The sequence below is a fragment of the Vicia villosa genome, linkage group LG1, assembly GCF_029867415.1.
Source record: "Vicia villosa cultivar HV-30 ecotype Madison, WI linkage group LG1, Vvil1.0, whole genome shotgun sequence".
In the NCBI taxonomy this organism is placed as follows: domain Eukaryota; kingdom Viridiplantae; phylum Streptophyta; class Magnoliopsida; order Fabales; family Fabaceae; genus Vicia; species Vicia villosa.
The window spans coordinates 39,541,723-39,569,415 of NC_081180.1; the positions used below are offsets into that span (position 1 = coordinate 39,541,723).

Here is a 27,693-nt window from a genome sequence, read left to right on the forward strand (position 1 = left end):
TTGCTTGTTTCTTTATATAAAATTTATGTTTTCTTCCAACTTTATAGTTGCACATTTGTTTCTTTATATAAATGTCACATTTTTTATTCAAATTTTTGTTTCCTTATACAAAATCTTTTAATTAAATTAATTTTGTTTGATTTATTTTTAGAAGGAAGCACCAATATTGATGAGACACATGCATCCGGAAAGAAACGTCATTTCCTTAACAATAATCAATGAAAAGTAATTTATGAATTATTGAAGCATTCAAGTTTTGATGGAAAACTTGAAAGAGGGACGGTTAAAAAGGTGGCTACTTCATTTTCAGTATCTAAAGATGTTTTCTATCGGCTTTGGAGACAACTATGTGAAATGGGAGATGTTTTTCATAACAAAACAAAAAATTGTGGGAGAAAAGGAGTTTAGATTGATTATGAGAGATAATAATATGAAAGAACAACTTAAATTTTGGTTTTCTATGCTTGAGGAAAGTAGCATTCCTCATGATCCAAAGTTTAAGTCTATGCACAACGTAGTGCATATTGATGAAAAATGGTTTTACATATCTAAGAAATCTCCAAACTATTATCTTCTTGCAAATGAGGTTGACCCATATCGTACGTGTAAAAACAAAAATTACATTAGTAAAGTCATGTTTTTAGTTGCAGTTGCTAGGCCTAGATTTGACAATGAAGGTAACGAGATATTTTCAGGAAAAATAGGTGTGTTTCCTCTTGTTAATAAAGTACCGGCAAGAAGGTTAAGTGTTAATAGAGCAGCAAGGACACTTGAAACCAAACCGATAACTTCTATCAATAAAGAGATTAGTCAAATGTTTTTTATTAATAAGGTTCTGTCGGCCATCAAAGAAAAATGGCCACGAGACCAAGCTTCAGAAACAATTTACATACAACAAGATAATGCACCTTCCCATGTCTCTATGGATGATGAAGAATTTTGTCGAGTAGCTTCGGAAGGCGGTTTTAATATCCGTTTAACTTGTCAACCTCCGAATTCTCCTGACTTGAATGTTTTGGATCTGGGTTTTTTTAATGCCATTCAGTCCTTGCAACAAATGGAAGTGACTAATTCAGCTGATGAGCTTATTCAGGCCGTGCAGAAATCTTATGACAATTTTTCTAGCAAAGCTTCGAACAAAAATTTTCTCACACTTCAATCGTGTATGATTGAAATCATGAAGTTAAAAGGATCCAATAATTATAAAATTCCTCATGTAAAAAAAGATGTCATGTTTCATCAAGGAAGACTACCTGTTGAAATAAAATGTGATGGTGAACTAGTTCATGAAGTTATGGAGTATTTAGAGAATTAGATTGTTGAATTACTTTGGCATACTAGGTTGTTGAATTACTTTAGTCATGTCTTAGCTTGCTATAGTTTTATATTTATGGAATAACTTTGTCATTGCTACTGATGTAAAATTGAAGTTAATCACATTGAAACAAAGTTATCCATACTAATACAAACTTGCTTTTCTCTTCGTGTACCATTTCCAAAACCTCGTTTTTTTTCAATTCCTTTGGTAAAATATTGGATTATATTATGGACATCATAATCTAAATGCCTTTGATAAAAAAATTGAATTATAATGAACTTTATAAAATGAACCTCATATTCTAAAGTGCATGCAAAGTAAGAAAAAGAAAAACATCACCAGAGAGCTAAAAGTAAGAATGGTTATGGTGTTGAATGAATAATTATTCTTTAACACCAAATGAGTATTTGTAATAACATTCAAATAATCAACATTAACACAGAGACAAAATAGCATCAACACATGGAGACTATTCATAACAAGAAATATGAAGACATTAAAAATAGGAGAAACAACTCTCCTTAGAACATGAGACAATACAATCCAAAGTGAAGACACTAAAAAAAGGAGAAAGAACTTTTCTTATAACAAGAAATATGAAGACACTAAAAACATAAAAATAAGCACATACAACCCAAAATGATGAACATGAGAAAAAAATCTTAATCATAAACTCTAAGATGAATACTAATATTTTCCTTTCATTTTTGAGACACACCTAATACAAAATGTCTAATAAAATCTTTAACATGTCATAAACCTCTTTTCCCAACTCTTCATTCTCTAAGCCAAAGACTAGCCCCTCATCTGGAAATTTATTCAGATCCAAAACAGCTTTGTTGAGGTCGAAAAATGCTCTCTCAAAAGGTTGAACAACTTGGTTACTAACACTTGAATTCTTTTCATCTTCAGAGCATGCATTCACTGAGTTCACAACTTCATTAGGGGGTTGTTAAGGTCAAACTGTTGCATATACTTATTTATGTTTGCAGCACCTTCATCCTTCAAGTCATCATCAAAGCCTAGATCAAATGAAGGACCATTGAAGAGCTCTTGTGAAACATCCATTTTTAATACTCCTATCAAAATAGATTTTGTACGGTAAATATTCTTAAAGAAGTGAATGAGTATAAAATGAAGGAGTAGTTACTTTTATATTTAATCATGTGACCTTTGGTATATCCTACTACCAGTATTACTACGTATCCAAGCTACTCGTATTACTGCCACTAAAGTGGCTTTTCACTAAAAGCCATTGAAAATTGTATAAATAATTAATGTTATTGAAACAATAAAAACTAATGAGTAATGAAGGGCATTATTGGTAAAATAATATTATATATAATTGATATAGTCAAATTTTCTTATATTAAAGAACAAAAAATATTGCAATTTTTTGCTTATATATAGGAATGGAGGGAGTATCTAATTACAACTTTCACACAAAAGTCAATCGAACCATTTCTTAAACCAAAATCAACTAAAATTAAACTAGGCTGTTCCGAAACTCTTTTAACTTGCAAAGTCTTCATCATCATCAAGATTAATCGACGTCAAAGATGTTATCTCTATAAAACAAAATAAAAAATTAGCAACAACCATATAAATTACGATGACAAACAAGTTAGATACCAACAAACCATAACCAATATATCTTCCAAAATTAGCACTTAAATGTATTAGGATTTGAGAATAAACTACAAGTATCAATCGTTTTCGAACTTCAAACTAAATCAAAGTTCCAAGTCAATGGCCTAACATAAGGGGTTCCACCAAGCAACATATATTATAATCTACTACTTATAGACTCAAACCCAGATATTAATTGCATACCCTTTTCAAAAATAATAAACTTAAAACAGAGAAACATATTAATTCTATAAACCTAAATAGAGAAACTAAGGATGAAGAGAAGCACATATTATAAACCTATATAAAACAAAGAGTGGAACAAAGTAGAAATTAAAAAAGTAAAAAACAAAGAAAAAAAGAAGAGCAAAACAGAGAAACATAACAAAAGAGTGCCCACTTTTAGCTTATTATAAACCTTCCACTGAGATGTCCATTTCAATTGCTAATTTCAACATTTTCTGCTTAGATGTCCATTACTATACTTAATTAAGACTCCACAGTATTGACATCTAGCCTTTTTCTCATCATCTTCCACCATGGTGAAGTAATTCCACTTATCAGACCGAAATTGACGCTTTTTTTCTTTGGGATGTGGTGGCAATATAGCTTTATCATGAGGGTTAGCTGAAGTTGTAAGACTTGTATGCTCTAAATTCTCTGTCATCTATAAGAAAAGCAATAGCAAAATTAGAACTACAACCAGAAAGAGCATTTATAGTTTCCCTTTTCTCCCATGCAAAGCATTAGACTTATATGTATAGTCGCACCTACGATTTAAGCTTCTAAAGAACAAATAATCATAACAATTGTTTAACATGTAAAAAGTAAAATACCAAACTTGAATTAATGAAAGGTGTAATTCAACAAAAAAAATTATGTCACAATCAGCCCTAAATAAGAATATCATATTTTTAATGAGAAAAGTTTGTCATTCAAACTCGTCACTTAAGACACTTAAATCATGGAAAATAATATGACAATTTTAAAACAAATGGATTAAAGTTTCAAGGAACTAAGATTCCTAAGTATGAAAAAGAATTATACTTTTAATTAGAAAAGTTTGTCATTCAAACTAATCACTTAAGACACTTCACTCATGGAAAATAATATGACAGTTTTAAAACAAATGGATTAAAGTTTCAATGATAGGAACCAATTGTAGACTGTTATGGTTTATTGTAGTCTTGGATTTAGACAATGACAACAAGGTTTGATGCAGAAAACAGAACTCACTTGTTCTATAATTGTTTTGTTGATCTATGAAACACTCTATCATGACTTGTACAACGTGTCAATCTAACCATTAAATAGTTACAAAATGTTACAAGTTAACTACACACGTAACAAATGATAAGTCATAGCAAGTAAAAGTGGTATCATAAAACTTCCTACATATTCAAATATCGCATAGCTACACTAAGGCATAACTAACTAATAGGAAATTAATTTCTTTGTGGAGTTAAATAACTATATGTAGTAATAAGAACTAATTTAACGGCTGGATAAATAGGGAACTTTGTTTATTCTGCACTAGATAGTCCAGACTAAGCAATGATTTTAACCATACAGAACAATAAAAAAGTCAACTAGTTGGCTATAAGGTTGATAACCCACTTTAACATTATTCAAATCACTCGATATATATGCATCATTGTTACACTCCAAGAACATATCACAGAGATGAAAACTAAACTGAACCAACTTTGTTTAATTACATTTGTTATATTAGTAACCTATGTCTCACTTGGAAGTGCTCGAGATAACTCTTTTAAACAAGCTATCACCTTGCATAAACTATTTTAATGGGACTAAAAATCCACCTGATAGTTGTTGTGAACCATTAAAATCTTTGATTAAATCTGATGCAACATGCTTATGTAGCTTGGCTATAACTAGCTTACATTCCCATTGGAATATTTAATCTTTGAAATTAGAAAATCAAAGTAGCTTCACCTATCTAACTGTCACAAATTGCCCAATCGTTAGTTAAGAATACAAGCCACGATAAAGGTAATGGCGGGAAGGATATTGATCATGGCAATGACAAAATTTCTTTTATGTAAAATAGCTTATTGATATTAATGTGCTTCAATATGTACAGTACCTTATTGACCTAATTCTCATCAACCACAATCACAAAATTGGGTAAAAAGAAGCACAAAATAACTAAGTGACAGAGTCTCATCCCTATACATTAATACAAAAGCAAATCGTTTTAACCATTCATACCGTACATGTGTCGCAATTAAATATACTATAACCAAATACTAGAGTTTCTTTTATGTAATATGGATATCATCGACGAATACAAGAATTCTGTCCATACAAATGCAACATAGAGCAAAAAATACACAACCTTCATAAGAATGACCCAAACTTAAGGGATAAAATATTTCTCGAATTAAGAGTACAACCTTTGCAATGTTAAATATTACTGGAGTTAGAGAAGACTTGAGGTAACACTGCTAATCAGCTCAACACAGGTTCAAACAGCACTAATTACATTGCTTATTAACAATACCAAATCTCATAGAATGTATGTTATAGTAATATACAAAACCCCTGAACCTAATTCATACATTGATGTCCAAAACAATCACAATCATGGCAAGGTAAGACATCAAACGGGATTGTAAATCATATTCACACAACCACTATATAACTCACATACTTCATCACAATGGAACAGACCAAACCAAAATTCACAGCTCCAAACAAGTAAACCAAGTCTGGGTGTTGAAAAACACCTTCAAAATCACAGTAACCAAACACAAATATGATAAAAAAATACACCCATTAACCCATTAAAAGATAATCCAAGCACAAAAGAAAGAAACCCTTTATTACTTTCCATTTTGATTTTGAGTTCACTGTCTTCAGTTATGAACCTTTGAAGGATGAAAATGATTGAAAAAGATGAAACTGGAGCGGAGCCCTTGAAGGATGAAAACGAAGATGCAAATGCAACTGAGAGAGAGAAAGGAACGCTGCAAATGAAATAAAAAGCTTCAACTATTTAGGGTTTTTCAGCTTACCTTGGTGCAAATCATGGAGAGGAAATTTAGGGTTCTTCATCTTTGGTGCTTCAACTATTTGGGAATTTAGGGTTCTTCATCTTTTGGAGCTTAAACGATTTGGAAGTTCAGTTTTCATGTTTTGGTTTCCCAACTTCAACGATAGTTCAATTTTAGATGTTTTGTAATTAATGGTTCAGTTTTGGTTTATGTTTGGTTAATTTTAATTTGGTTCGGTTCTTGAGCCGTTAGTAAAATAATGGTTCGGTTCGCTAACCAAATATAATGGTTTGGTTATTTTAACTTCAGTTTGATTCAGTTTAGCGGTTCGGTTCAGTTCATAGATTTTTTTAGCAGTCCTAACAACCATGGGGTCATTGTTCTAAGGAAGAACACAAACAACATCTTCATTTGAAAAGGTGATTATTGATTCTCATTCCTTCCTCGAGATTCTGGTAGCGTTAGCAGATATGATGTTTGTTGTAAAAACCTGTTGGACGTACTTTCTCCAGGAGGAACTGGATTCTCCTTTAGTGGGCACCAATTATACTTGCTAAATACTACAATACGTGAAAACCTTTATTAATTAGGGGTTGTCAAAAGTTTTAAGGTAAGTTATAGGGTTTAGAGCTAGCTCATGTAGAGGATGAGAATTTCGGTATATGTGGTTTGCTATATGAGAGTAAGATTTTCCTTCTCAATTCTAATGTTACGGTATTTATAACAGTCATGGGCTTGGATCTTAGGAGTTTTGGGAGTAGATACTACTACTTAGAAGATGTAGGAGTGGACAATTAATCCATCGCTATTTTTGAGAACGTGGTTAAATGTCCCCTTCTTTATCATTATATAATTAGGACACGTCATTTCCCTACTTTCCCATCTCGGGCGACCATTTTTAGAGGAAGGCAACATGTTTAATAGAAAGGGGCGACACATTTAGTAAACAAACGCCCAAACAAGAAAAAGGCAATCAAAGAGGCGCTATGGAATCAACACTGGTCCATTGTCTTCGCCTCTCCCCTTATGGACCCTTTTCGAATATTCTAATACACAAAGCATTTGCAAAATTAGGATTGTCACTAATATGGGAATTTATATTATATCCAGTGAGTTCATGTTCTTGTTGAATAAAAAGAGAAAATACACTGTCAACATAGGTAATAAACTCATCATCATTATCTGAGATTTAGAGTAAAGGAAACACTTATTAAAACCTTCCAGAAAATGAATTACGTAATCTTGCTCGCCATAGGTCTTAATAGAGATAATGACTTCAAGAGAACATGAAATACTACGACTACAAACTAGAATAGAGTGATAATTCTCCAATTAATCCTAGAATACCTTCAGAAATTTAAAGTAATTGAAAACATCAAGATTACCTTGTTGGAACATGTACAAGTTTTCTTGATATCAAAAAAGCCAAAAAATCCCACTCTATGAAAATTGAATTCAGAGATACTTCCATACACCGGCGATAAGTTAGTTTTTCATCATTATTTTAAGTTAACTATCATCATTGTTTTAATATTTTTATCTGATTTTATGTAACTTTTACTATAATATTTTATGCTCTTATTTATGTCACAAAATAGTTAAGAACAAGGAATTATGACTTATATCTAAGTGATCAAGGCCAAGTCAGGAGATTCTTGAAGAACAAAGGAAAAAATAGAGAAAATAAGCAAGAAATAGAGATAAATATGGATGGCCCATAATTTGCAATTGTTGGACAAGTGACTTCAAGCACGAGGGTTGAATTGTGGTATTTAGAATTCGTGATTAATTTTAAACCTTTCTCAATTAAGATCGTATTAGTATTTGCTAGTACCGTGGTTTTAGAATTGGCACAATTTTGCTAAAACATGGGTTATAACAAAGATGTTATGGAAGATGTTCTAACATGCTGTTCAGGAAGGATGTTCTGACAAATGTCGTGATATTTTGTACCAGAACATGTATAGACTGTTTTAAAATATTGACAAATTTGATTTGATTCGATTCAGTGATATCTCTTTTGGATATATCTTAGTAATTTCCGTAGGTCAAGAATATTTAATCTACAACAAATTTCATATCTTCAGTTGTACACAAATAGCCAAAATTGGATGAAAATATAATTTAGGAAACTTGGTTCCAAGATTTAAGGAGATTTGTCTGCACAGTTCGTGCATCACTCAACTTGTGAACGAAGAAATATCTGAATGCATATTTCGAAGCCCATGAATTGCAGAGGTGTATTTAAAGAGAGACATAGCCTAATGTAATTTGAACTTTTCATAATTCAAAAATTAGGGGAAGCTTAGAGTCTTATGTTTGAGAGTCTCTCGTGTAGTTGTAACTCACCCCTATATCTTTCGATACTTTTGGTAGTCGTAATGTTCTCATTCATAAGCCTTTTGGTAATGAGTTGAGTATTGTTCTCACTCTTAAAGTTTTTAAGAAAAAGAGTTGAGTTTTTGTATTGGAAGTGTAATCTTCTTGTTGAGTTGTTTCCTTTGATGTAGTCACTGGGATTGAGACTGTTAGATATCGCGGAGGTGATTTAAGAAGTGAGATGATGATTTTTCATATCTAGATGTCGATTTCTAGGTAGAAGTTGAACTGGGTAGTGATTAAGTGAGAAGTTGAAAACTAGGATTGTTTAGCTTTGAATTGATAATACTAATAGTAGATTTCCTTCCTGGCTTGGTAGCCCCCAGAGTAGGTGATGTTGCACCGAACTTGATTAATAATTCTCTGTGTTATTTATCATTCTACAATTTTTCTTTCAGTATCAAACACAATTTGATGAATCTGTTCCGTTAGAAGGTAGATGTTGTAACATCTATCTCGACATTGTTCTGATGTTAGGACATTAGTATTAACATGTTTTGCCTGTACCATAAATTTTAGTACTTTTTAGGTAAGTAATTTGCAGCGTAGATAAAATTCTGAAATTAAATTGCAAAAAGTAAAAGGATAAGGTTAGAAAGATTGCCATAGATTTAAATAGATTTTTCCAAACGTTGACCCAGTCTTGTCCCCAAGAGATCTTCTTGAGAGTTTGACTATAAACTTTAAGTTTTTTGAAGGTTATGCCTATAAACCTTAATACAATCTGATCTTGAGATTTTAACAAATTTATCCCTAACCAATGACAACTTTTATCCCTGGCTAAGCTAATGAACCGTGTAAGGATTTATGGTTGATCTCAATAACTAAAACAAAGCTTTTTTCGATGAAGCTCAATAAACCAAGAACAAAGATTTTATGACAGGTTTATCTCCAGAACCAAACTCAATCTCTTAAAGGTTTCACACCCTAAAGAATATAAACGGCCTACACGGCCGCTTATAAAAAAAATTATTCCTCACAAGTAAAGCCTCACTTACAAGCACTAAGGCAACCAAAAGTGAATACAAATATTTTTTCAAAGAGAGGCGAAGAGATAAATTCCAATAAAATATGAAAACTTTGAAAAGTGGTGTGGTTGAAGTGAGGGCGTGTCTCTCTTATATAGTAGTTGGAAAAACCAAGAGTGGAAAAAATCCATGGGCCAAATTGACTATCTCGATTGACAAAATGCTCTAATCAATTAGACATCTCAAATATAATCGATTTAAAGATCCAGATAGGAAGATTTGGATATAGAGTCATTGCAAGTCATTAATGTGTTGCCCCTATCGATTGGTTAAATTAGCCATTTTCTAACGGATGGACATAACATTATAATCGATTAGATAACTTAAAAAGTTTTGTTAATCGATTAGCGTAAGTATCCAATCGGTTGGTTAGTTCAAAAGGATTGGAAAAGAGAGTGAACAACTTCTTAATCACTTGACCTAGAAAATAATTTGCATGATATAAACATTTGAAAAAGATTTTTAAGGTGTGTGAATGTGTAAGTTGCCTTAGTACTTTAGAAGTCTCAAGGCCAAGGAATTTTCCAACTTCTTATATGTCATGTACCTAGTAACAAAGGCTTTATGAAAAATTATCACATATTATTAGGGTATTTAGGCTATATAAACAAGTTGCTAGTTTCGATCTATTTTCTCTCTCCAATTGTTAGAATTCACTATTAAATTATGCACTGTATTTTTACTTGTAATTCAATAACAACCTTTGTAATATTAATTTTCATTTCAATTTTAATTTTTCTTTACTTTATCAATATTCTTCCTTATATCTTGAGTTATGGTTCATAACATCTAAAGTTATGTTTTATTTTATTTTTTCTTCTTCTTCCGGTTACATTATCATTTTTGTAGATACTAGTATTGTCCAATTTTTTATTTATTTTGTATACTATATCTTGTTTTATTGTATTCAATAATAATATTATTAATTTCTTATATTATACACTAAATTATGTATGTTAATACAACAATTAATCAATACACATTATAATCATAACCAAACAACTTTAACTTTATTTTAAATTAAAAATAATTTTAAAGTTTAAAAAATAATCATAACCAAACGACTCTAACTTTATTTTAAAAACTCTTATTTTTAACTTTAACTTTAAAGTAACTTTTAAGACTTAAAAAAGTTGGGTCAAACGAGCCCTTAAACTAAAACATGAAAATAGTTTTGGCTTAACTGAGAAAGTTTCATCCTTAAAAAATAGTTTAACATAATGATTAATGAGTCTTACCATTGAATCAATAATAAAATAGGAGATTTCACAGTTCAAGATACAATTATATACTCTAAAAAGAAAATGATAATATACATGCTTCATCTTAGATAAGAATCATAATCTTAGGACAGTCTTTATTTAAGTTCTAATTTTAAAAATAACTAAACGACAACATATTGATTCCGTCCCTAGTGAAACGATAATTTTACTACATTGATATAAATTGTGTGCTTGTGGCGATACCAAATCTTTGACCAAAATAACAAAACGATAACATATTGATTCCATTTTAGCTACTAAAAAAGAAAGAATAGGTAAAAACATTAGTCACTAGTGAAACAATAATTTTACTATATTGATCTAAATTGTGTGCTTGTGGCAATATCAAATTTTTTACACGAGTTGTAAAATCAATTCATAGAATGGATTTCACAATTGATTATGAAATCGAACAATGTAAAGCGTCATAAATTGATGAATTTTGGAAGTGATTCTCATCACTTCTCCATGTTCTTCGAAATCAATTTGATGTGTATAGAACGAGTCCAAGAATGATAATTTTGTTCTTTTATTGTCTAGAGAACATGAAACAAATATCAACGAGTGATTCTCGTTTGCCATTAGAGAATGAAGGAAAAAGGGTTCCAAAGGAATCAAAGATCAAGGAATAAATTAAAGGGGGTAACAATGGCAACCAAAGATATGTTGAGCTTTGATACCATGTTAATGTAAAACATTGCACAAGCTATTGAAGGAAACAATTGAAGATATAATCCTTATTGTTAATTTGTTATCATTGAAAGAGGCATGCGAGTCATTATATACAGCCAGAGTTATACATCAGTTACTACAGAAAATATCCAACTAACTAAAACAAAAGGCTAACCAACTTATTAATTAGAGATTTGAAGAGAGAAGAAAGGAACATATCATATGGGCTTTTAGCCTTAGGTATGTAGGTAGGTGTGGTAAGAAGGCAACTCATATTATGGCCCATCACTCTCTTAGTAACCCGGTTGCATTTGGTTAGAAACATAAAAAGAGAAAAGTTTTGGGACAAAAGTTTACAGTAGTAAGATGAACAACATGATTGAATTTTGAAATAGCAAAACTAAGGTACAAGTGAATTAGCACCCCATGTGCCATTGAACAGAACATGTGGGGAATACAACATAACAAGCTAACAAAACAAACTGAAAGGCTGTAATGTGCACAACGCATACTCACACAGCAGAACAACTAGCATAAACATTAAATTATTTAAACCATCAAGAGAATTTTAAAAAGGGAAATTCTAAAACATACAATCAAAACATAAGATTTGTTATTCTCATTCTGTTACAGATCAATCCACCGTGATCGCTAACTTTACATTTTGGCCACATTGTTGTAATATTTAAATAATTAAAACAACCCAAACATGCATAAATTTTAATATTTAAGATAGATCCAAGTCTTTTTTAGTTAACTCCAAAGTTCCAACACTTTGATGGATACAAGAGGATTACAAAGTAAGGTCCTTGAAATGACAAGATTAAAACTCTATGTACTGACTAGGGGACCTTAATAAGAGTACTCATCAAAATTAATTAATTAATCAACTGCCCATCTTTTTAAAGCCAACGCAAGAACCGGCAGAATTAGGTGGAGAGAAAAATAAACAAAAAAAAACTAGTAACATCTCAGTGTTCAATAATACCTAGAAAATAACACCCATTCATACACTGACATATAAACTTTTTAACCCTACCAAAACATAATGAAAATAGAGAAAAGTGGAATTGATAAGAAACTAGTGTCCAAAAGTCTATTCCCACCATGACTATCATCATTCATTCCTCCAGATCCAGAAGGCCCCATACCAGTTCCAATACCTCCTAACACACCAGGTGATGTGTTGTATGGAGTAGTACCCGTGCCGGTGCCGGTGCTGGTACCAGTGCCCGTGCCCGTGCCTGTGCCCATACCACTGCTGGTGCCGGTGCCGGTACTTGTCGAAGGGGTGCCGGTTCCCATGGAGGGTGTAGTGGTGCCTGTTGATGGGGTTGTTGTGCTAGTGCCTGCACCACTGAAACCAGCACAAACATAAATTAACATTAATTTTTAAAGCAACAATTTTCTATTAGCTCAACATTAGGGACAAACTAGTCTTTTTGACAATGATGTTAGCGTGTTGTTATTCCAAAAAGAAATTCAAAAACTTTATCAAGCATCGAATCTCAATAATTGCAGCATCTTTCATTTAAGTTAAAAGTTCAGAGTCACTGCAACGGCTATAATCACCAATGAATGGCCAATAAGTCATCACTATAGGTTGAAAATTCAATCAAAAAAGTTAATCCACGTAGGATTGGATTGGACCACACATGTCAAACCAAAATAAATAAAATTGAGTAAACTGATTCAATATCACTAGATTATCTTTTTTTACTTTCACATAGCAATAGATTTTTTGTCTTAAATACTATAAACGCTAGTACATGGACCACCATCATCACGCTTTATAGAGTAAGGGAAAAAAAGACCTTATCATCATGATGTTAAAATATGATAAACTTGCACCGATTAATTCTTTCAATGTTTACGTACGGCAAGTCAAAAAAGTAGTAGTAATAGTAATAGTAAAAGTAAATTACTTCAATGAAAAAGGTTTCAAAATGATGTTATACTATAGTCCTCTATGCAAAACAACAATGTCATGTGAAAGCTTCAAAAAAATTGCCACTACATTGTACACTAATTTACAGTTAAATATTATGAAACTACGAATATGCCTATAGTAAAGTTTGTCCCCACTCATCGCTAATCTTTAGGATAAACAAAAGTAAATAAAAGACAGCACTATTGTTGATAAGATTCTTCAAAAACAAATAACAATGTTAAAGCTTCAACCAAAGAATGGAAAAAAATGTATACCTGGCACTTGAAGGGAAGACACAGCCACTAACACCTGCAGAACAAGAAGAAAGAGAAAGAACAAATGAAAGGTGTTAGTTACTATTATTGTTGTTGATGAAAAACAGAAACAGAAAACTAAGGAAAAGAGAGAATGAGGGTTTTTACTTGGGTCAGATGCAACAGGAGTAGCTGTTCCTGCAAAGTCACAAGTCCCTGGTGCTTGACCTTTCTTCTGGAAGTAGCTATTCACAGCGTAGCTGCAGTGAGCTCTGACTGTGTTTGGTTGGAAACAAGGTGCGTTTTGATGGAGAGGGTTACAGTCAGCTCCAGCTCCACAAGCATAGTCTAAGGTTTTCTGCAACACTGCGTCACTTCCATCTTTGCAAACACACCAATTAGCACCTACATTTAACAAAGTTAAGATAAGTATATGAGAAAAAAGAAAGAGAAAAACATAGATCTGAAACCATGTTGTTGAGAGAGAGAGAGAAAATGAGATATTACTTGAAGGAATGGCGGTGAGGGAGAAGAGAAGTAGGGCAAGAGCAAAAGCAGCAGCCATGGTGTTTTTTAGGTAATCTGTAAGGAGAGGTGAGAAGGGTGATGGGTTGAGAAAGAGGAGTGAGGGTGCGTGACAGAATGACAAAAATATAACATAGATTGGTGTGAGAGTGTGTGTATAGTGTCTAGTAAATGTAACTAGTAAAGGTTTTTTTAGTAAACGGTGGGATGATAGTTGGCCCCGTTTGGTGTCGGCTTCGTTTGTCATTTGTGACTACTTTATGTACTTTTTCAAATTTTTCATTGTTTATTTATGATAAGATGACTGTTAGGATCGAGAATATCAAATGTAATGTACTAACTTGTTTTAAGGGCAATTATTAATGCTAGTTGTATGTATATTAAAGTTTGGAAAATTACACACAATTTTAATGATAAATGATATTACCAACTTGTGGGAGTTTGGAACTATTTTCAAATAGGGGACAACTTCTCTACCCATCACAAAAAAATGGATAGTGTACCTTCCACCAATCAGATGACAGCATTTAATTTTTATGCATTTAATTATTTATTATATAGAATAATTGTTTGTTGTTTTCAATGCATTTTACACTAAAGGTAACCTTACCCAACTTTTTGAGTTGGGTAAATAAGAATTCACCTTTCAAATATTAATCCATCCTAGTCTTAGTATATAATTGGATACATTAATTTGATTAAAGTTATAGATACAAAATCACATCAACGCAAAAACACTATATTTTTGGACTTTTATCCTCTTTGTTAAAAAAAAACACAATTTTTTTTATTGTTGTTTCGGTTGATTACAAGTTCGCAATGTTGCGGTTATGAAATATTATTTATTTTGAGTGTGAGAATTCTTACGACTTTTTTTCTTTAGAAAGAACGACTTATTGAGTTGAGGCGTATGAATGTTGTATATAAACTATCTTGAGTCTCGATTTCCAAGAAATGTGAGACTATTTTAGCCACTCATGAACATATGTCTTGTCCCTCACTCGAGACTAAGGGAGCATAGTGTGAACTCTAGTTTCCACAGACGGTGACATTGTTCCGTTCAAAAATCGAAAAATAGTTGATGACATAGTGAAACAAGATTCAGGTACAATGATGTGAGCTTCTGATGCGGCAAACAAATGGACCTGCAATGTTAGCACTCTAATCCTCAAGTTGGTGAATGATGGAAAATTAGTTCAAAAGTGGGAATGAGTTGCATACATGAATCTTGATGCATGCAAAACTTTATATATGGAAGACAGTTTACTCCAAATCACCCCAAATGGAATACAGAGACCCTTCGATTAAATTTGACGGCACAAAATCATATGAGGGCTAAGAGTAGGTGTTGGCTTCTTAATTGTGGGATCTCTCGTTCTTTAGAAACTCAATGTACATGTGTTACTCTCTGCTACTCAAAATGTAAGTTAAAAATTGCACTTTTCGGGTAAGTGTAAACTCCCTAAGAAAAGAAAAAGAAAATTGGAGAAAGAAGAAATTTGTTATCATTCATCATAATGCAATTTGTTCATAAGTAAAGCATTATAAAGTTGTTAAATCGAAATAAAGTAAGGAGAAAATAATATAATTTCATATAGATTCTATTTTCTTTCACCAAATATTCATTAATAAAAATTATAGTCTTTCATCTATGTTTGTTTTCTAATAATGTGTTTTTCTTTTATTGGAATCTCATATTCAAAATCCATGTCACTCATAGGCAACTCTAGATTCAGTATTAGGCATGGGGATATTGGGATCATATCACTCCCTAATATTTTAGAAATCACCTTAGCCTCAATGTGAAAGTCAGGAAAATTAACTTGAAAGGGAGAAAGATCCTCCCAAGAGGCCTCCTTTTTTGGGGAACATGTCCACTGCACCAAAAGCTAAAGGGTTGGACGACCTTAAATCAAAACAAAATTGTTCGATCATCGAGGATAGCAGCAGGTTGTTGAACTGGATGCTTGTTAAAGATGTCCAGGGGCAAGTCCTGAGGTGGTGGAGTGTCGATGACATGACTTTAAGGACGGACACATGGAAGACGAGATGGACGCGACTCTCTAAAGGTAACTGCAATTTGTAAGCAACCGGACCAATTCTTTCAAGAACCAGATAAGGACCATAATATTTCTTGGACAACTTGTTGTAGCCTTGACGCATTGTAGTTTGGCGATACGGTGTAAGACGAACAAGGACCAGATCACCAATATCAAAATTAAACTAACGACAGTGAGCATAAACACGTTGAGTTATATAATATTGAGCATCCAACAAATTTTCCTTCAACGCTTGTAATAAGTCATTGTCAGTTTGAAGGGCGTCATCTAAATCTTAGATAAATATAGAACTCTGGGTATACATTGGAATAGTATGAGGCTTACAACCATAAAAAAGCCTAAAAAAGAGTCATTTTCAATTTGTCGAGATAACTCGTATTATAATGGAATTCTACCCAAGGTAAAAATAACACCCAAATGGTGGATTTGTGTTGCATGAAAGCCCTCGAGTATTGCTCTAATGTTTTATTAACCGCCTGTGATTGCCCATTCGTATGAGGGTGGTAAGCGCCACTCGTGAATAATTTTGTGGCACTTAATTCAAAAAGTTTTTCGCCAAAAAGAACTCACAAAAATGGCAGCACGATCCAACACAACGGAACGAGGAAATCCACGGTGTCCATACACACCCAATAACACATAATGAGCAATCATGGAGCTGACTTGCCAAAGCGTGTATGCTAGAAATGTCACTAGAAACTTCATTGAAATGTGGATCCTCTAATTCTGGGCTCAGATAATCATCTTCGTCTTGCATGAGGAGTAACACCTTACTATGACAAATGTGGGTAAAACTCCATTTCTCATCACACTTAAAGCATAACCCTTAGAACGATGATCCCGAAGCTCCGCCGGTGGGAGGTGGCGAAAAGGTACGTTGGATGAGGGTGTAGGAAGTAATGGTGGAAGGGAGTTAGGTTTCGGTGTGGGGGGAAATATTTGGGGCTGATAAGTATTTATACGCGGGTGATGTGTTTGGGCTAAACTGTTTGAGCAGAGAAAAGAGATTTGACCTTTAAACACATTATTCATCTAAGGAAAATTATCTTCTAAATGAACTTCATAGGCCCGTGCCATTGCAAGAGCCTTCATGAGAAATGGAGGACGATGGAATTGCAATTTACAACGAAAGTTACGTTTCAACCCGGTAATGAAAAAGCTGATAAGTAAAATTTTTGAGACTCTTGTGACATTTTTGAGGTTGATGAATCGAACAAATCAAAATCGTTTTTTTTTTTTGCCTAAACATCTTCATACACATAGATATTATGTCTATGTTTGGTTTCAGCATAAAAATAAATTTAGATTAAAAAAATTATGAATTTTATCTTTAAGTAATATCAATTTTAAAAGCATTACCAATTCTTCTTAACTGAAATCGGACCTGGATCCTCTCCATTTTTTTTTTGGTGCTGCCCATTCAGCTCACATCCTAGCCCTTCATCTATATCAATTTTTCTTTTCAAAGCAACTATATTTTTTAAAACTAATTATGAGTAGGGGTGGCAAAACGCGCCATGGTCCGCCGGGCCGGCCCGCGCACCCGCCAAAAATTGACGGGTTGTGTTGGAATTTTAGGCCCGCCACTCGCCAAAGCCATTAGATAAAAGGCATGAGGAAGGGCAGGACTGAAACAGCAGGAGGTGATCTGCTTCCACTGAAATCAAACATGCTAACATCAATTTTATAAATACAAAAAATATTAATTTTACAAAATCAAAATATTCCAAACAAAAAAGACTACCCCATGATTTGGGATCCACCATGAAAACTAAATAGAGTTCAAATTACTACTACTGGTAAATGTAGTTTGTAAATGTGGCAGTAGCCTCCTTACTAGTGCTAGTCACGCTCTTCTTTTTTTCTTTACCCTATATCAAGGAAAGAAATAGTTTCATAGGGACTCGTGAATGCTTGACAGAGTTATCGGAAGGGAGGTCTTTGTTGTTCTCAATGAATTTTTTACTTTTTCAATTCTCATCCATGGTCTGGTACAATACACTTCCAAAGAAAAATAAAAAACTTTTTGAAAATTTTCTAACTCTTTAGATTTTGCAAAAAGGCCCAAATGCAGGCAGGGTAGAAAATAGAACAAACAATGTAAATTTTACTTGCACAGTCACTGCTTACAGAGCAGTTTGGACTATTATAAAATCTCACATGGAAATGTTTCACTCATCATGGTCCCACCCAATTCAATGTTGTTTATAATTGTACTTGTTTGTAAATAGCCATAAACTATAGTGACCAGCAATTTTACCTCCGGACTATACCCTGCTACCATCCTCTTATGTGGGTCAGACTTCAGACACTCAATTTAATATCTCAGCAACACAAACGGTAGAATGGAAGTGTCATAATTTAAGAATAAAAATAAATGTTGTGTTCATGTGTAAATATAACTTTCTAAAACGGAATGGGGTGGAGCCAAATCAATTAGTAGCAGAGATTTGATTTGAGTCAGGTTTTGTGAGTGAAGGACAAATATAATTGAGGGAAATTCACATGTATTACACTATTTTAAATTTGGGTCCTACTATTAGGTCCACTAATTTAGTATAAAGAGTGTAGAAATAGTGTTTGTTTAACACTTTTTCTTGCAAGTAAATTATTGGGAGGTGTAACGGTACAAAAACAGAAGCCATTATAATAAGCCTTTGTCTGTCTTGAATATGATGATAATGAAGCAGATTTTCAACAACTTCAAATGAAGTACTATAGATACTTTCAAATTTAAAACCCAAGCGTTAAAAAAACTGAATGAAAAAATCTCGACGAATGCTAGTTTGAGTTTTCGGAGCTGGTTTAAGAACCAGTTTGTTTCTTGATTTATATGATATGCTGGATTTTAACAGCATTGTTTCTTTCGTTGTGTTTCATAGTAGGGTTAGAGTCATATAGATTTAACATTTCCTTAAGATGTTCATGGAGCATAGTTTCATTTTGACTTAGTTAGGAATTTATCAAGTATAGATATTTACAGTGCATAGAACTAAATGTGTATGTTCCTTCCATGTACAAATTGTTTGGGAGTTATGTTATTCCCAGTCAGCGTCAAAGAATCCTGCATCTTTCATCTCCGAATAATACGCGTTATCCAAAAGGAAGTCTTCCTCCTGCAGCAAATGCAAAGAACAATTTCATAACATGATGTTTATTGATGCTCGTATTATAGAAAACCAAATTCAATTAATAAATAGTAAAGGATGCTTACTTGGAAAAAATCTGCCAGGAAAGTTACATACAGAAACGGAAGATATAGAGCGTGATAACACATCACAGTAAAATCATACAACCTGCAGATGACAAGGAGTTTTGTTATATATTGCATAAGCTATAGAGACAATAACTGCGTACTTCTTCTAATTGCTAAGATATAGGATTACCAATTGCCAAGGCCAGCACCAATTCCCGCCAGCCCACAAGCAAACAGAGTAATTGCGTTGAATATAAACATTACCACAACATAGTTGTAGAAAGTTTGCCTGACTGCAAAGGTGGCAGAAAATTTTCAATCAGAATGTGAATCTATTTAGAATATAAAAACAGTATTGAATTAAGCAGAAGCTGTACGATGAAACATAACAGGAACTATTCTTCCGGCTTTTACTAAAAAAATAGCAGTGTTGAATTACTCACGGGGCAGTTTTTCTCTCCATTTTGAGAATTGTACAAATAAAATGAAGCCATATGCTGCAGCAAGCAATAACTTATGTATTATCCACAAACCCCACAGGAACGTATGAGTGCTTCCAACGGTGCGATTGAACAAAGGAACACCAAATCCAAAAACATATATTGCCTGGTATGAAAGCCCTTAATTAGCAGAAATGACATAAGCAGATTAAGAAGTAATTGATGTGTAAAGAACAACCACAACCCAATAGGACAAAACTGTTTGATTTACTTAGTACTGGAAATAGTTGCAAGATGTAACCGCCATTATTCTTTTTCTTTTGATTGTGAAAGAAAAAAGGGAAATTCATATTGAAGAGGCTTAAACAGTTATAAGATAAAGTTAAGCAATACTCAAAAGAAACGAGACAAAAACAAAGAACAACCATTTAAATTGCAGATAACACTAACTATCTACCCTATCACAAAAGCATGTGATTAAAGAGACTGGAATGCATCACAATTTGCAAATATGTGCGTGTTGTATACAAGCAATTCATCAGATAAAATAAGCTAGTCTTGTAAGATCAGATAACAAAGATCTGGATCCTTTTATTTTTTGAACTTGGGAGCAAATGAAAATATCTTAACAGGAGCTTTACCAGGACAACATTTAGTTTGGGAATTGAATGATGAGCCCCATCAATAATTGGAGGTCAATAATAATGGTGCAAAAAAGAAGATCAATACGCACAAGCGTCCCGTAAAGGAACTTATTTTGGGAATACTAGCCTAAGGGTTTTCAAGTTGAGAAATGCTTGGCAAGATGAATATAGTTAAAATGGGGAAACAAACTGATCGTACAGTTTAAAATAAAATAAAACAAAGCAAAAACAAAAACTTCCCACCCTCTTAATAGTTTAGGGTTATATAAAATTAAAAATGGAGTTTTTCACGGGATTATATATGATCGTAAAAATTATATGGTAGAATTCAAAAAGCTTAGAAACACTTTAAAGTGAGTTTAGGAAAAGAATGTTACAATAATTCAACATGGCCTTTATAAATTTAAATTATAGACATTCACTAAGGAAAGAGAGTAGTTCCATGAACTTGTTATGGATAAGTATTAGAAGCACAAAATACTAACGGAACAAGTTGAGTTGTCATCTTAAAGGCACATTTTGTTTAGCATTATGTTTGATGCTTCAAAACTTTCTTAAGCATGGTGTTCATAGCACTCATTGTGATTGCTCCTCATAAGGTTTGCAAATTGCAATTATAGTGATCAACATGCTGAAATGAACTGATCATGATTAGTCAACTGACATAATTCATTCTCTTCAAAATGCCACTACAAAGGTTACACTTTTCTTGATTTCTATTGATAGGTACCGAGATTAACAATGGTAGATATGAATGTAAAGGAAAGGTGAATGAACAAATGGACTATATGTTTTATTGATGGCAAATAGAAAATGAGCAGAGGAAACAACTCTTCCTTCTACTCCTAAGAGCCAGGCTCACTAAAGAGAATCCACTCTTTGCAGCCATCTAACAGAATAACCAAGGTACCCCCACTCCTAACTAACCTTTCCCACATATGCGGACTGAGTTCAGGCATTCTCTCCTTCACGTGCTAGCTCGCCTTTCTCTCTCTTAGTTTTCCTCACATACACCCCTCCAAACTTTAGATGTACCATGTGACTGACTAGAGACACACCCCACCTTCATACTTCTTAACCCTAACTCTATCATTACTCCCTCCTTAAGACAGACTAGCTCTCAAGTCTGACGGCAGGGAATTATATGCACATTGCAAATTCTTCCTCCCAATTAGCTTCTTCTATGTGTGCATCACATTCAGGACCCATGGGTAACTCAGTTTCAATCAGGTAATTGCCAATTGCCTTCTTGAGCAACGATACATGGAAAACCGGGTGAATCCGGGCTGTGGCAGATAACTGGAGATTGTATGCGACCATGCCTATCCGTGCCACTGTCTCAAAAGGCCCATAGTATCTTGGAGTTAACTTGGGATTGAATCATGTTTCCACATATTTCTGCACATGTGGCCTCAACTTGAGGAACACTCGTTCTCCAAAAGCAAAACCCACATCTTTTCGCTTCCCGTCAGCTTGGTTCTTCATGCAGCCCCTCGCTTGATCTAGATGGTACTTGAGCTGTTTTAATGCTTTATCACGGTTTTTAGGTTCCCTCTGTACTGCTTCACCTAGGTCTTGTCTCTCTAAGGAAACGTGTGAGGATCGGAGGTGGCCTCCCATAAACCACTTCAAAAGGTGGAGTCAGTGGAGACAAGTACCTAGTGTTATGCCAATATTCAGCCCACGGAAGCCACATCACTCAGGTCCGTAGCTGATCTTCTACACCTTCATACTTCTCATCCCTGACTCTATAAGCTATATTCACAATTTTAATATAGCGATGTACCTTAAGACTGCTAACCTCAAACAGTGAGATAGGACTTGGAGGTGATAGTTGTTGATACAACTCAAGACCAGGGTTTCATTGAAAATGAGAAGCAAACCAGAGACTGGTAGAGAGAAAAAATCAAGTGCAATGGACAGTAAAATCACATGAAACCGACAAATTACAAACAAATCTAGATACTAAACAGTAAACAAGTCTAGACATTATAGAAAAACTAAATATATATGCATACAACAAGCATATAATATGTATATATGAACTAAAGCCAGTCTCACCTTAAGAAGAGTGTCCACGCAGACAACAATTCCTGATACAGTGGAAGTATGTGCTAGAGTTTCCATGGCATTCATGTAGCCATTGTTTAGCAAGAAAGCCATCAAGCTTATCTCTAGATACAACATACCTGATGCTGTAAACAATGACAACATATTCCAAGCAACCTCCTTTCCAGGAGTGCACTGCCATGCCTGCTCAACCATAAAAGAAGCCAAAGTTTTCAAGGTTAAGCAAAAACAAACACATAGAAAAGTATAATGTAACTGTGATGTACCTGAAGAACAGAGCGAGCAAGGTTTAAAAGGGTAACAATCCAGAGAAGTGCATAATAGGAAACGATAATACAAGAACCTCTATTACAGAGGCTGTTGATGTTCTTCTTGGCTTTCACAGCGAGATACAAAATAAACAAAACCGATGAAACGACAACAAACGTGTCGTATTCATTGCAGTTCAAATTCAGATCCTCCACATGGATTTGACCGTCAGGACCCTCCACGCTTCTTGACATAGGTGATGGATCCCTTCTGTATTGTACCGCGTTGGATCGATTTCAGAAGAAAATGGGTAATTGTAACATTGTTCGGTTGTTTTGGGATAGTGGTGGTGTAATGTTCAACAAGATCGTGGAAGTGGAAATGGATACATCATGATGGAGCTTCCGTCAGGAACACGAAAAACAGTGCATTAATGGGATCAGGATCATGGGTCACGACCAAACAGCCAACTTTGGTTTCTTGAGGAAACTTTCCATTTATGATCTATGTTTTCTTAAAAAATGTTTACAAATAATCATAATTGTACTCAATGTCTTAAATGGCAAATTAATATAAAGTTGAAATGTAATATATAATAAATAAATATATATTTTTAAATTATTTTAAACATAATATATAAATAATTATTGTTTTTAAAATATAATTAGTCAAAAACTTGAATAAAAATTGACATCTACACAGTCATTTTTGTTTCATTATTCAGTGATGCTGATCTCTAATTCGGTGGCACGATGTAGACCTTATAAGTTAACACTTTAACATCTAAGTCAGTTACACAATCCAAGATGAGTATAGTGAAAAGTGGAGATCAAAAGAATGTACATTAAGATCATGTTGACTTTATACGTTGGATCGTTTTGATTGGGCTTACGCATAGTTAGATCTTTGCTTTTGGATCTTTGGCCGGTCCAAAACAGTTGCCTTAAGACTTGTCAGGCGAAAAACTAGTCGGGAAGTCTTTAAAGTCGTGGTTGACCTCTAACAATGATGTCCGACCTTGGAGAGAAATAGAGACGTCCTGGATCAATTACAAGGAGAATAAGAGCATTAAATGTTTCTCCATCATTGAGATGTTTCATCATTCTTTCTAAGTGTGTGGCTCTATGTCTTCAGGTTAGGATGTGGCTTCCTTACTTAGATCACTCGAGTACATTTGAATCATCAATGTTTCTTATGGAATGGTCATTTCGCTCCCATTAGATCTTTTTTAAACTTCTAATCCATACCGTTAATTTGCGACTGATTTCCTTATGAAAAGTTAGCTTTTGATTAAACGTCTATTTTACTTCACTTGTTATTCAAAGTTCACTGTCTTGCTCCAACGTCTTCTTATTTCCTCATCCTTTCTTCAAGTTACGTTATCGTCTATTTTCATGTGTTGTTATGGTTACCCTATTTAACATAGGTGATGTACCCATAAACAATATTCACGAACCTACTAGTGACGCATCTTCATCGTCTACAGGAGTTGAAAACCCAAAACTCACATACATGGGATGAAATTTCCCATCCCTGTTTCGAACGCACTAGTGGTAACTCTGGCTCAGGATTGGACTTTCGGATGATGAGGGAAATTCTTCGATGAGTGAAGTTGCAGCCTTTGGAGAATGAGGTATTATATCACCTTTGTATTTCTCCCTCGCTACTCCATCCAATTTCCTGGGCTTATGTACAGGTATATCAATATTGGTACGAATACTAAAGGAAAATGGGTTTAGCCTTGAAATATCTCTTTTTTTGCTTATTTTCTATGAACCCTCCTTCAAGGAAAAGGTCTAGTCATTGATTAGTTTCCCTTCGTCAGAATGACAACAAGATCTTTCAAGTGTATACAGAGAGCTGGAAGAAGTTCAACCCTAACTATTTCATTTCCACCATTATCTCCCATGCAGAACACATGGAATTTTGTATTATTTTAACTCCTTCCTCTAGGCCGGTTGGTTGTACGGATATAGCCAGACGATTCTGGTCCCCAGACCACTTCGACGAGAACTCTAGCTTTTACTCTATTTTGTATAACTCCTTTACTTATGCAGAGAAAGCTATGAAGACAACCTTTCTTTTGTTTTTTATCAATGAGATAAGTTGTAAGGATATCGCAGACTCAAAATCTGCTGAGGAAGGGAAAAATCTATTTGGTACTTGATTTGTCTCTATTTTATTTTGATTTGATGTTGACTTGTATTGCGCTTACCATATCGCTCTTGTTCCCTTTCAGATGAGATCAAGAGAGAGGAAAAAAATGTTCTCTGCTTCCTGTTAACCTTCCTTCAGCTAAGAAGTCGACATTGCTCGTTAGCAAGGGTGAAGGTTCTTTAGTAGAGGGAGGGATTTTGACATCTCTTGAAGTTACCTGATCTTCATTAGAATTATGAAGTAAGAAAAACAATGGTAGTCTGTCCGCTTTGGCGGGGGCCAAAAAAGGTCCTGGTAAGGCGCCTGCACAAGGAGGTCTAGCTAAGAATCCAAGGTCGTATGGGCCCACTAATGTTATCCACCAGACAAATATTATTAGGAATCCTCCTCTTCAACTACCCTAAGTATTTACTTATCGGATGCCTTAGACTACTCTAGAGATAAAGGTCTACGTATCTACTGAAGATTATGTCAATATTTTCTTCCGCATGCTTAATTTGATTTTTGAAAGTCGAAACAAACAGAGTTTTAATTGTCTATTCAACCCAAATTCTAGGAAAATTATCCCATATTCAAAGAAACATTATTTACCCCTTCAAGGTTTGAATATTTATACATTGAGCCCTTAAAGGTCACTCAGTCTATATGGTATCAGGTCATTGCATGTCAGGTGCATTACATCTAGAATGATAGCATACATGATATCATATGAATTAATTTTTCCTACTAAAATTGTGTGGATGTTGTAATTTTCTAACATGTCCCTCATCATGAGGGGAACATGACACTTAGGAGTTTCGTTGATCAACTCCTCGTCATAGAACGATATTAGAGGTCGACTTTTTTTTCCGGCCTAGGGTCCTACTTTACCACTAACATTATCATCTCCATTAAATTTCTCTTCATTAAACAACATATGTCGCCTCCAGAAAGGTCCATCTTGATACCATGTCTCAGTATGTGATTTGTTTATGGTGTTGTAATGTCACTATTTCTATCTATACTCGTGTATTGAAGAGGATATATTCTCAAAATTTAAAGGTTTATCCTTCAACCTTAATCAATATGGAAGGTTTTCCCACTCCAAAAAAGTTCCTCTAGTAATGTCAAAAGCCATAAGTAGCTTATTCTTCTCTTCGTCTTTAAACTGTTTCTTTCCATAAGTAACTTATTCTTCTCCCCGTCCTTAAACTATTTCTCTTCATTTGCTAACCTTCCGTTGGATCAAGTTTTCAATGAGATTCATTAGTTGAATGCATTCTTCTATGTTATGGGATATGCTTTTGTGGAAACAAAAATACCAAAACATATCAAGGTCGAGGTGTTCCAAGACCTTCTTAGGAAACTCCATTTCTCTTCGTGGAACTCTGCACTGATATGCTCTTCAGTATACATTTCCTAGAATGTTCTAGGGCATGTAATATCTATATCTAGAAGGGGTGAGCCCCTTGTTCTACATTTCGATTCCCTAGCCCTTATTTTTATCTTTATCGACCTTCCTTTTTTCATATCCCATTCTATCCTTAACGGTTCTTTTGCTTCATTCGCCTTTATATATCCCATCTCCGTATACGGCCCTACTCGTGGACAATAACTCCTCACAATAGATATATTTTCTAGACTTTTATAACAAATTGAATGTTTTTATCTCCTTAATCCTAAAGCTCTATACAAACTCCAGCTATGCCCGAAGTTCCAAGATTTGAATATACTTCTTCATCTGGTCATATGTGCCTTCCCCTAAAACAATGTTGTTGTTAAATATTTCATCGTAGGACCGTTTGGATTCAACTTTCTCTTTTCGTAATGAATCCAATTTTTTTTATCTATTTCATCCATTTTCTCAATATGGTGAAATATGTAGTGAAGCACTTAAGCAACTCATTCCACAAAATAATGGAAATTTAGGAGGATTCCACCGGCTCGATGTGATCATTAGAGTCCATTGTCCCATCATATGCTGCCACCTTAGGGTATTTTGGAACTCCTTATATACATGTTATTTGTTTATCCTCCAGGTGAATACTTTTCTATTGGAAGCGTCTTCGTTGCCCCTAGCCTCCTCAGAAGAGGATGGGGCGACGAATATGCATGGTGTCAATTATGAGTGATAATGGTATACGGGGCCTAGATAACAACTGTTTTAATGGTATCAGAGCATGTGATGTGTTCCTCGAAATTGTGATGCCTACAGTGTCTGGACAATTTTTATTGATCCTCTTTGTAGCATGATAATGAATCACCAATAACTCATATCGAACCTCATCTTGTCCTTCTGGGAAATAGTTGCACTTGGGGACTGAGATTAGATGCTTCAATTTACCAAAGCCTTTCATTTCGATGTTCCAACGTCGTTGGTTACCTCTAAACGACAACCAACAAGCCTATTAAGAGTATGTTTATTTTCTCATTAGTGTCGAGGATTGAAAGAAATGATGACAGTGGAGTATTATTGTTTAACGGGACATCTGGAAGTGGTTGTTAAATGTCTTTGACTGGTAAAGAATTCATTGACAGTAAGACACCTTTGATTAGTAGAAGATGTGATGAAAATGTAGAAATAACTGGTGGTGGATGTGGAGGAACTAACATTCCTTGAGGTGTTGAATAACTCATTTGTTCATCCAAACGACAAGGTCAGTGACGATAGAAAGTGAAAGAAATTTAGGGTTATAATAGTATCTACCTTGATATTTTGCATTCACCATGATTTATAGCGAGGTTTTATGGATTTTTAGAGACCTTAAACATTCTTTTTTAGACAACCATAAGAAAAGACATATGCAGGAAAATCTTTCTAAGTAAGATATGATGTTTTAGCTTTTTTCCTTGCTCTGATTAAGTATCTTTTTAGGATAGATCC

The 27,693-nt window shown here is 34.1% G+C and overlaps 3 protein-coding genes across 3 annotated transcripts; 1 reads left to right on the forward strand and 2 right to left on the reverse strand.

Annotated features, from left to right (window-relative positions):
• Positions 1-319: 319 nt before the first annotated feature.
• Positions 320-1,315, forward strand: LOC131617899 (uncharacterized). The gene has a single exon (XM_058889200.1). The coding sequence runs from the start codon at positions 320-322 to the stop codon at positions 1,313-1,315; it is 996 nt and encodes a 331-aa protein (XP_058745183.1).
• Positions 1,316-12,179: 10,864 nt separating this feature from the next.
• LOC131604593 (PLASMODESMATA CALLOSE-BINDING PROTEIN 3) lies at positions 12,180-14,226 on the reverse strand. The gene is made up of 4 exons (XM_058877028.1): positions 13,997-14,226; positions 13,658-13,894; positions 13,511-13,544; positions 12,180-12,662 (listed from the first exon to the last, which is right to left on the reverse strand). The coding sequence occupies exons 1-4, from the start codon at positions 14,052-14,054 to the stop codon at positions 12,341-12,343; spliced, it is 651 nt and encodes a 216-aa protein (XP_058733011.1). The 5' UTR covers positions 14,055-14,226; the 3' UTR covers positions 12,180-12,340.
• Positions 14,227-18,859: 4,633 nt separating this feature from the next.
• Positions 18,860-23,195, reverse strand: LOC131634880 (protein CANDIDATE G-PROTEIN COUPLED RECEPTOR 2-like). The gene is made up of 6 exons (XM_058905505.1): positions 22,691-23,195; positions 22,416-22,607; positions 19,714-19,876; positions 19,461-19,563; positions 19,289-19,370; positions 18,860-19,190 (listed from the first exon to the last, which is right to left on the reverse strand). The coding sequence occupies exons 1-6, from the start codon at positions 22,925-22,927 to the stop codon at positions 19,113-19,115; spliced, it is 855 nt and encodes a 284-aa protein (XP_058761488.1). The 5' UTR covers positions 22,928-23,195; the 3' UTR covers positions 18,860-19,112.
• Positions 23,196-27,693: the final 4,498 nt, after the last annotated feature.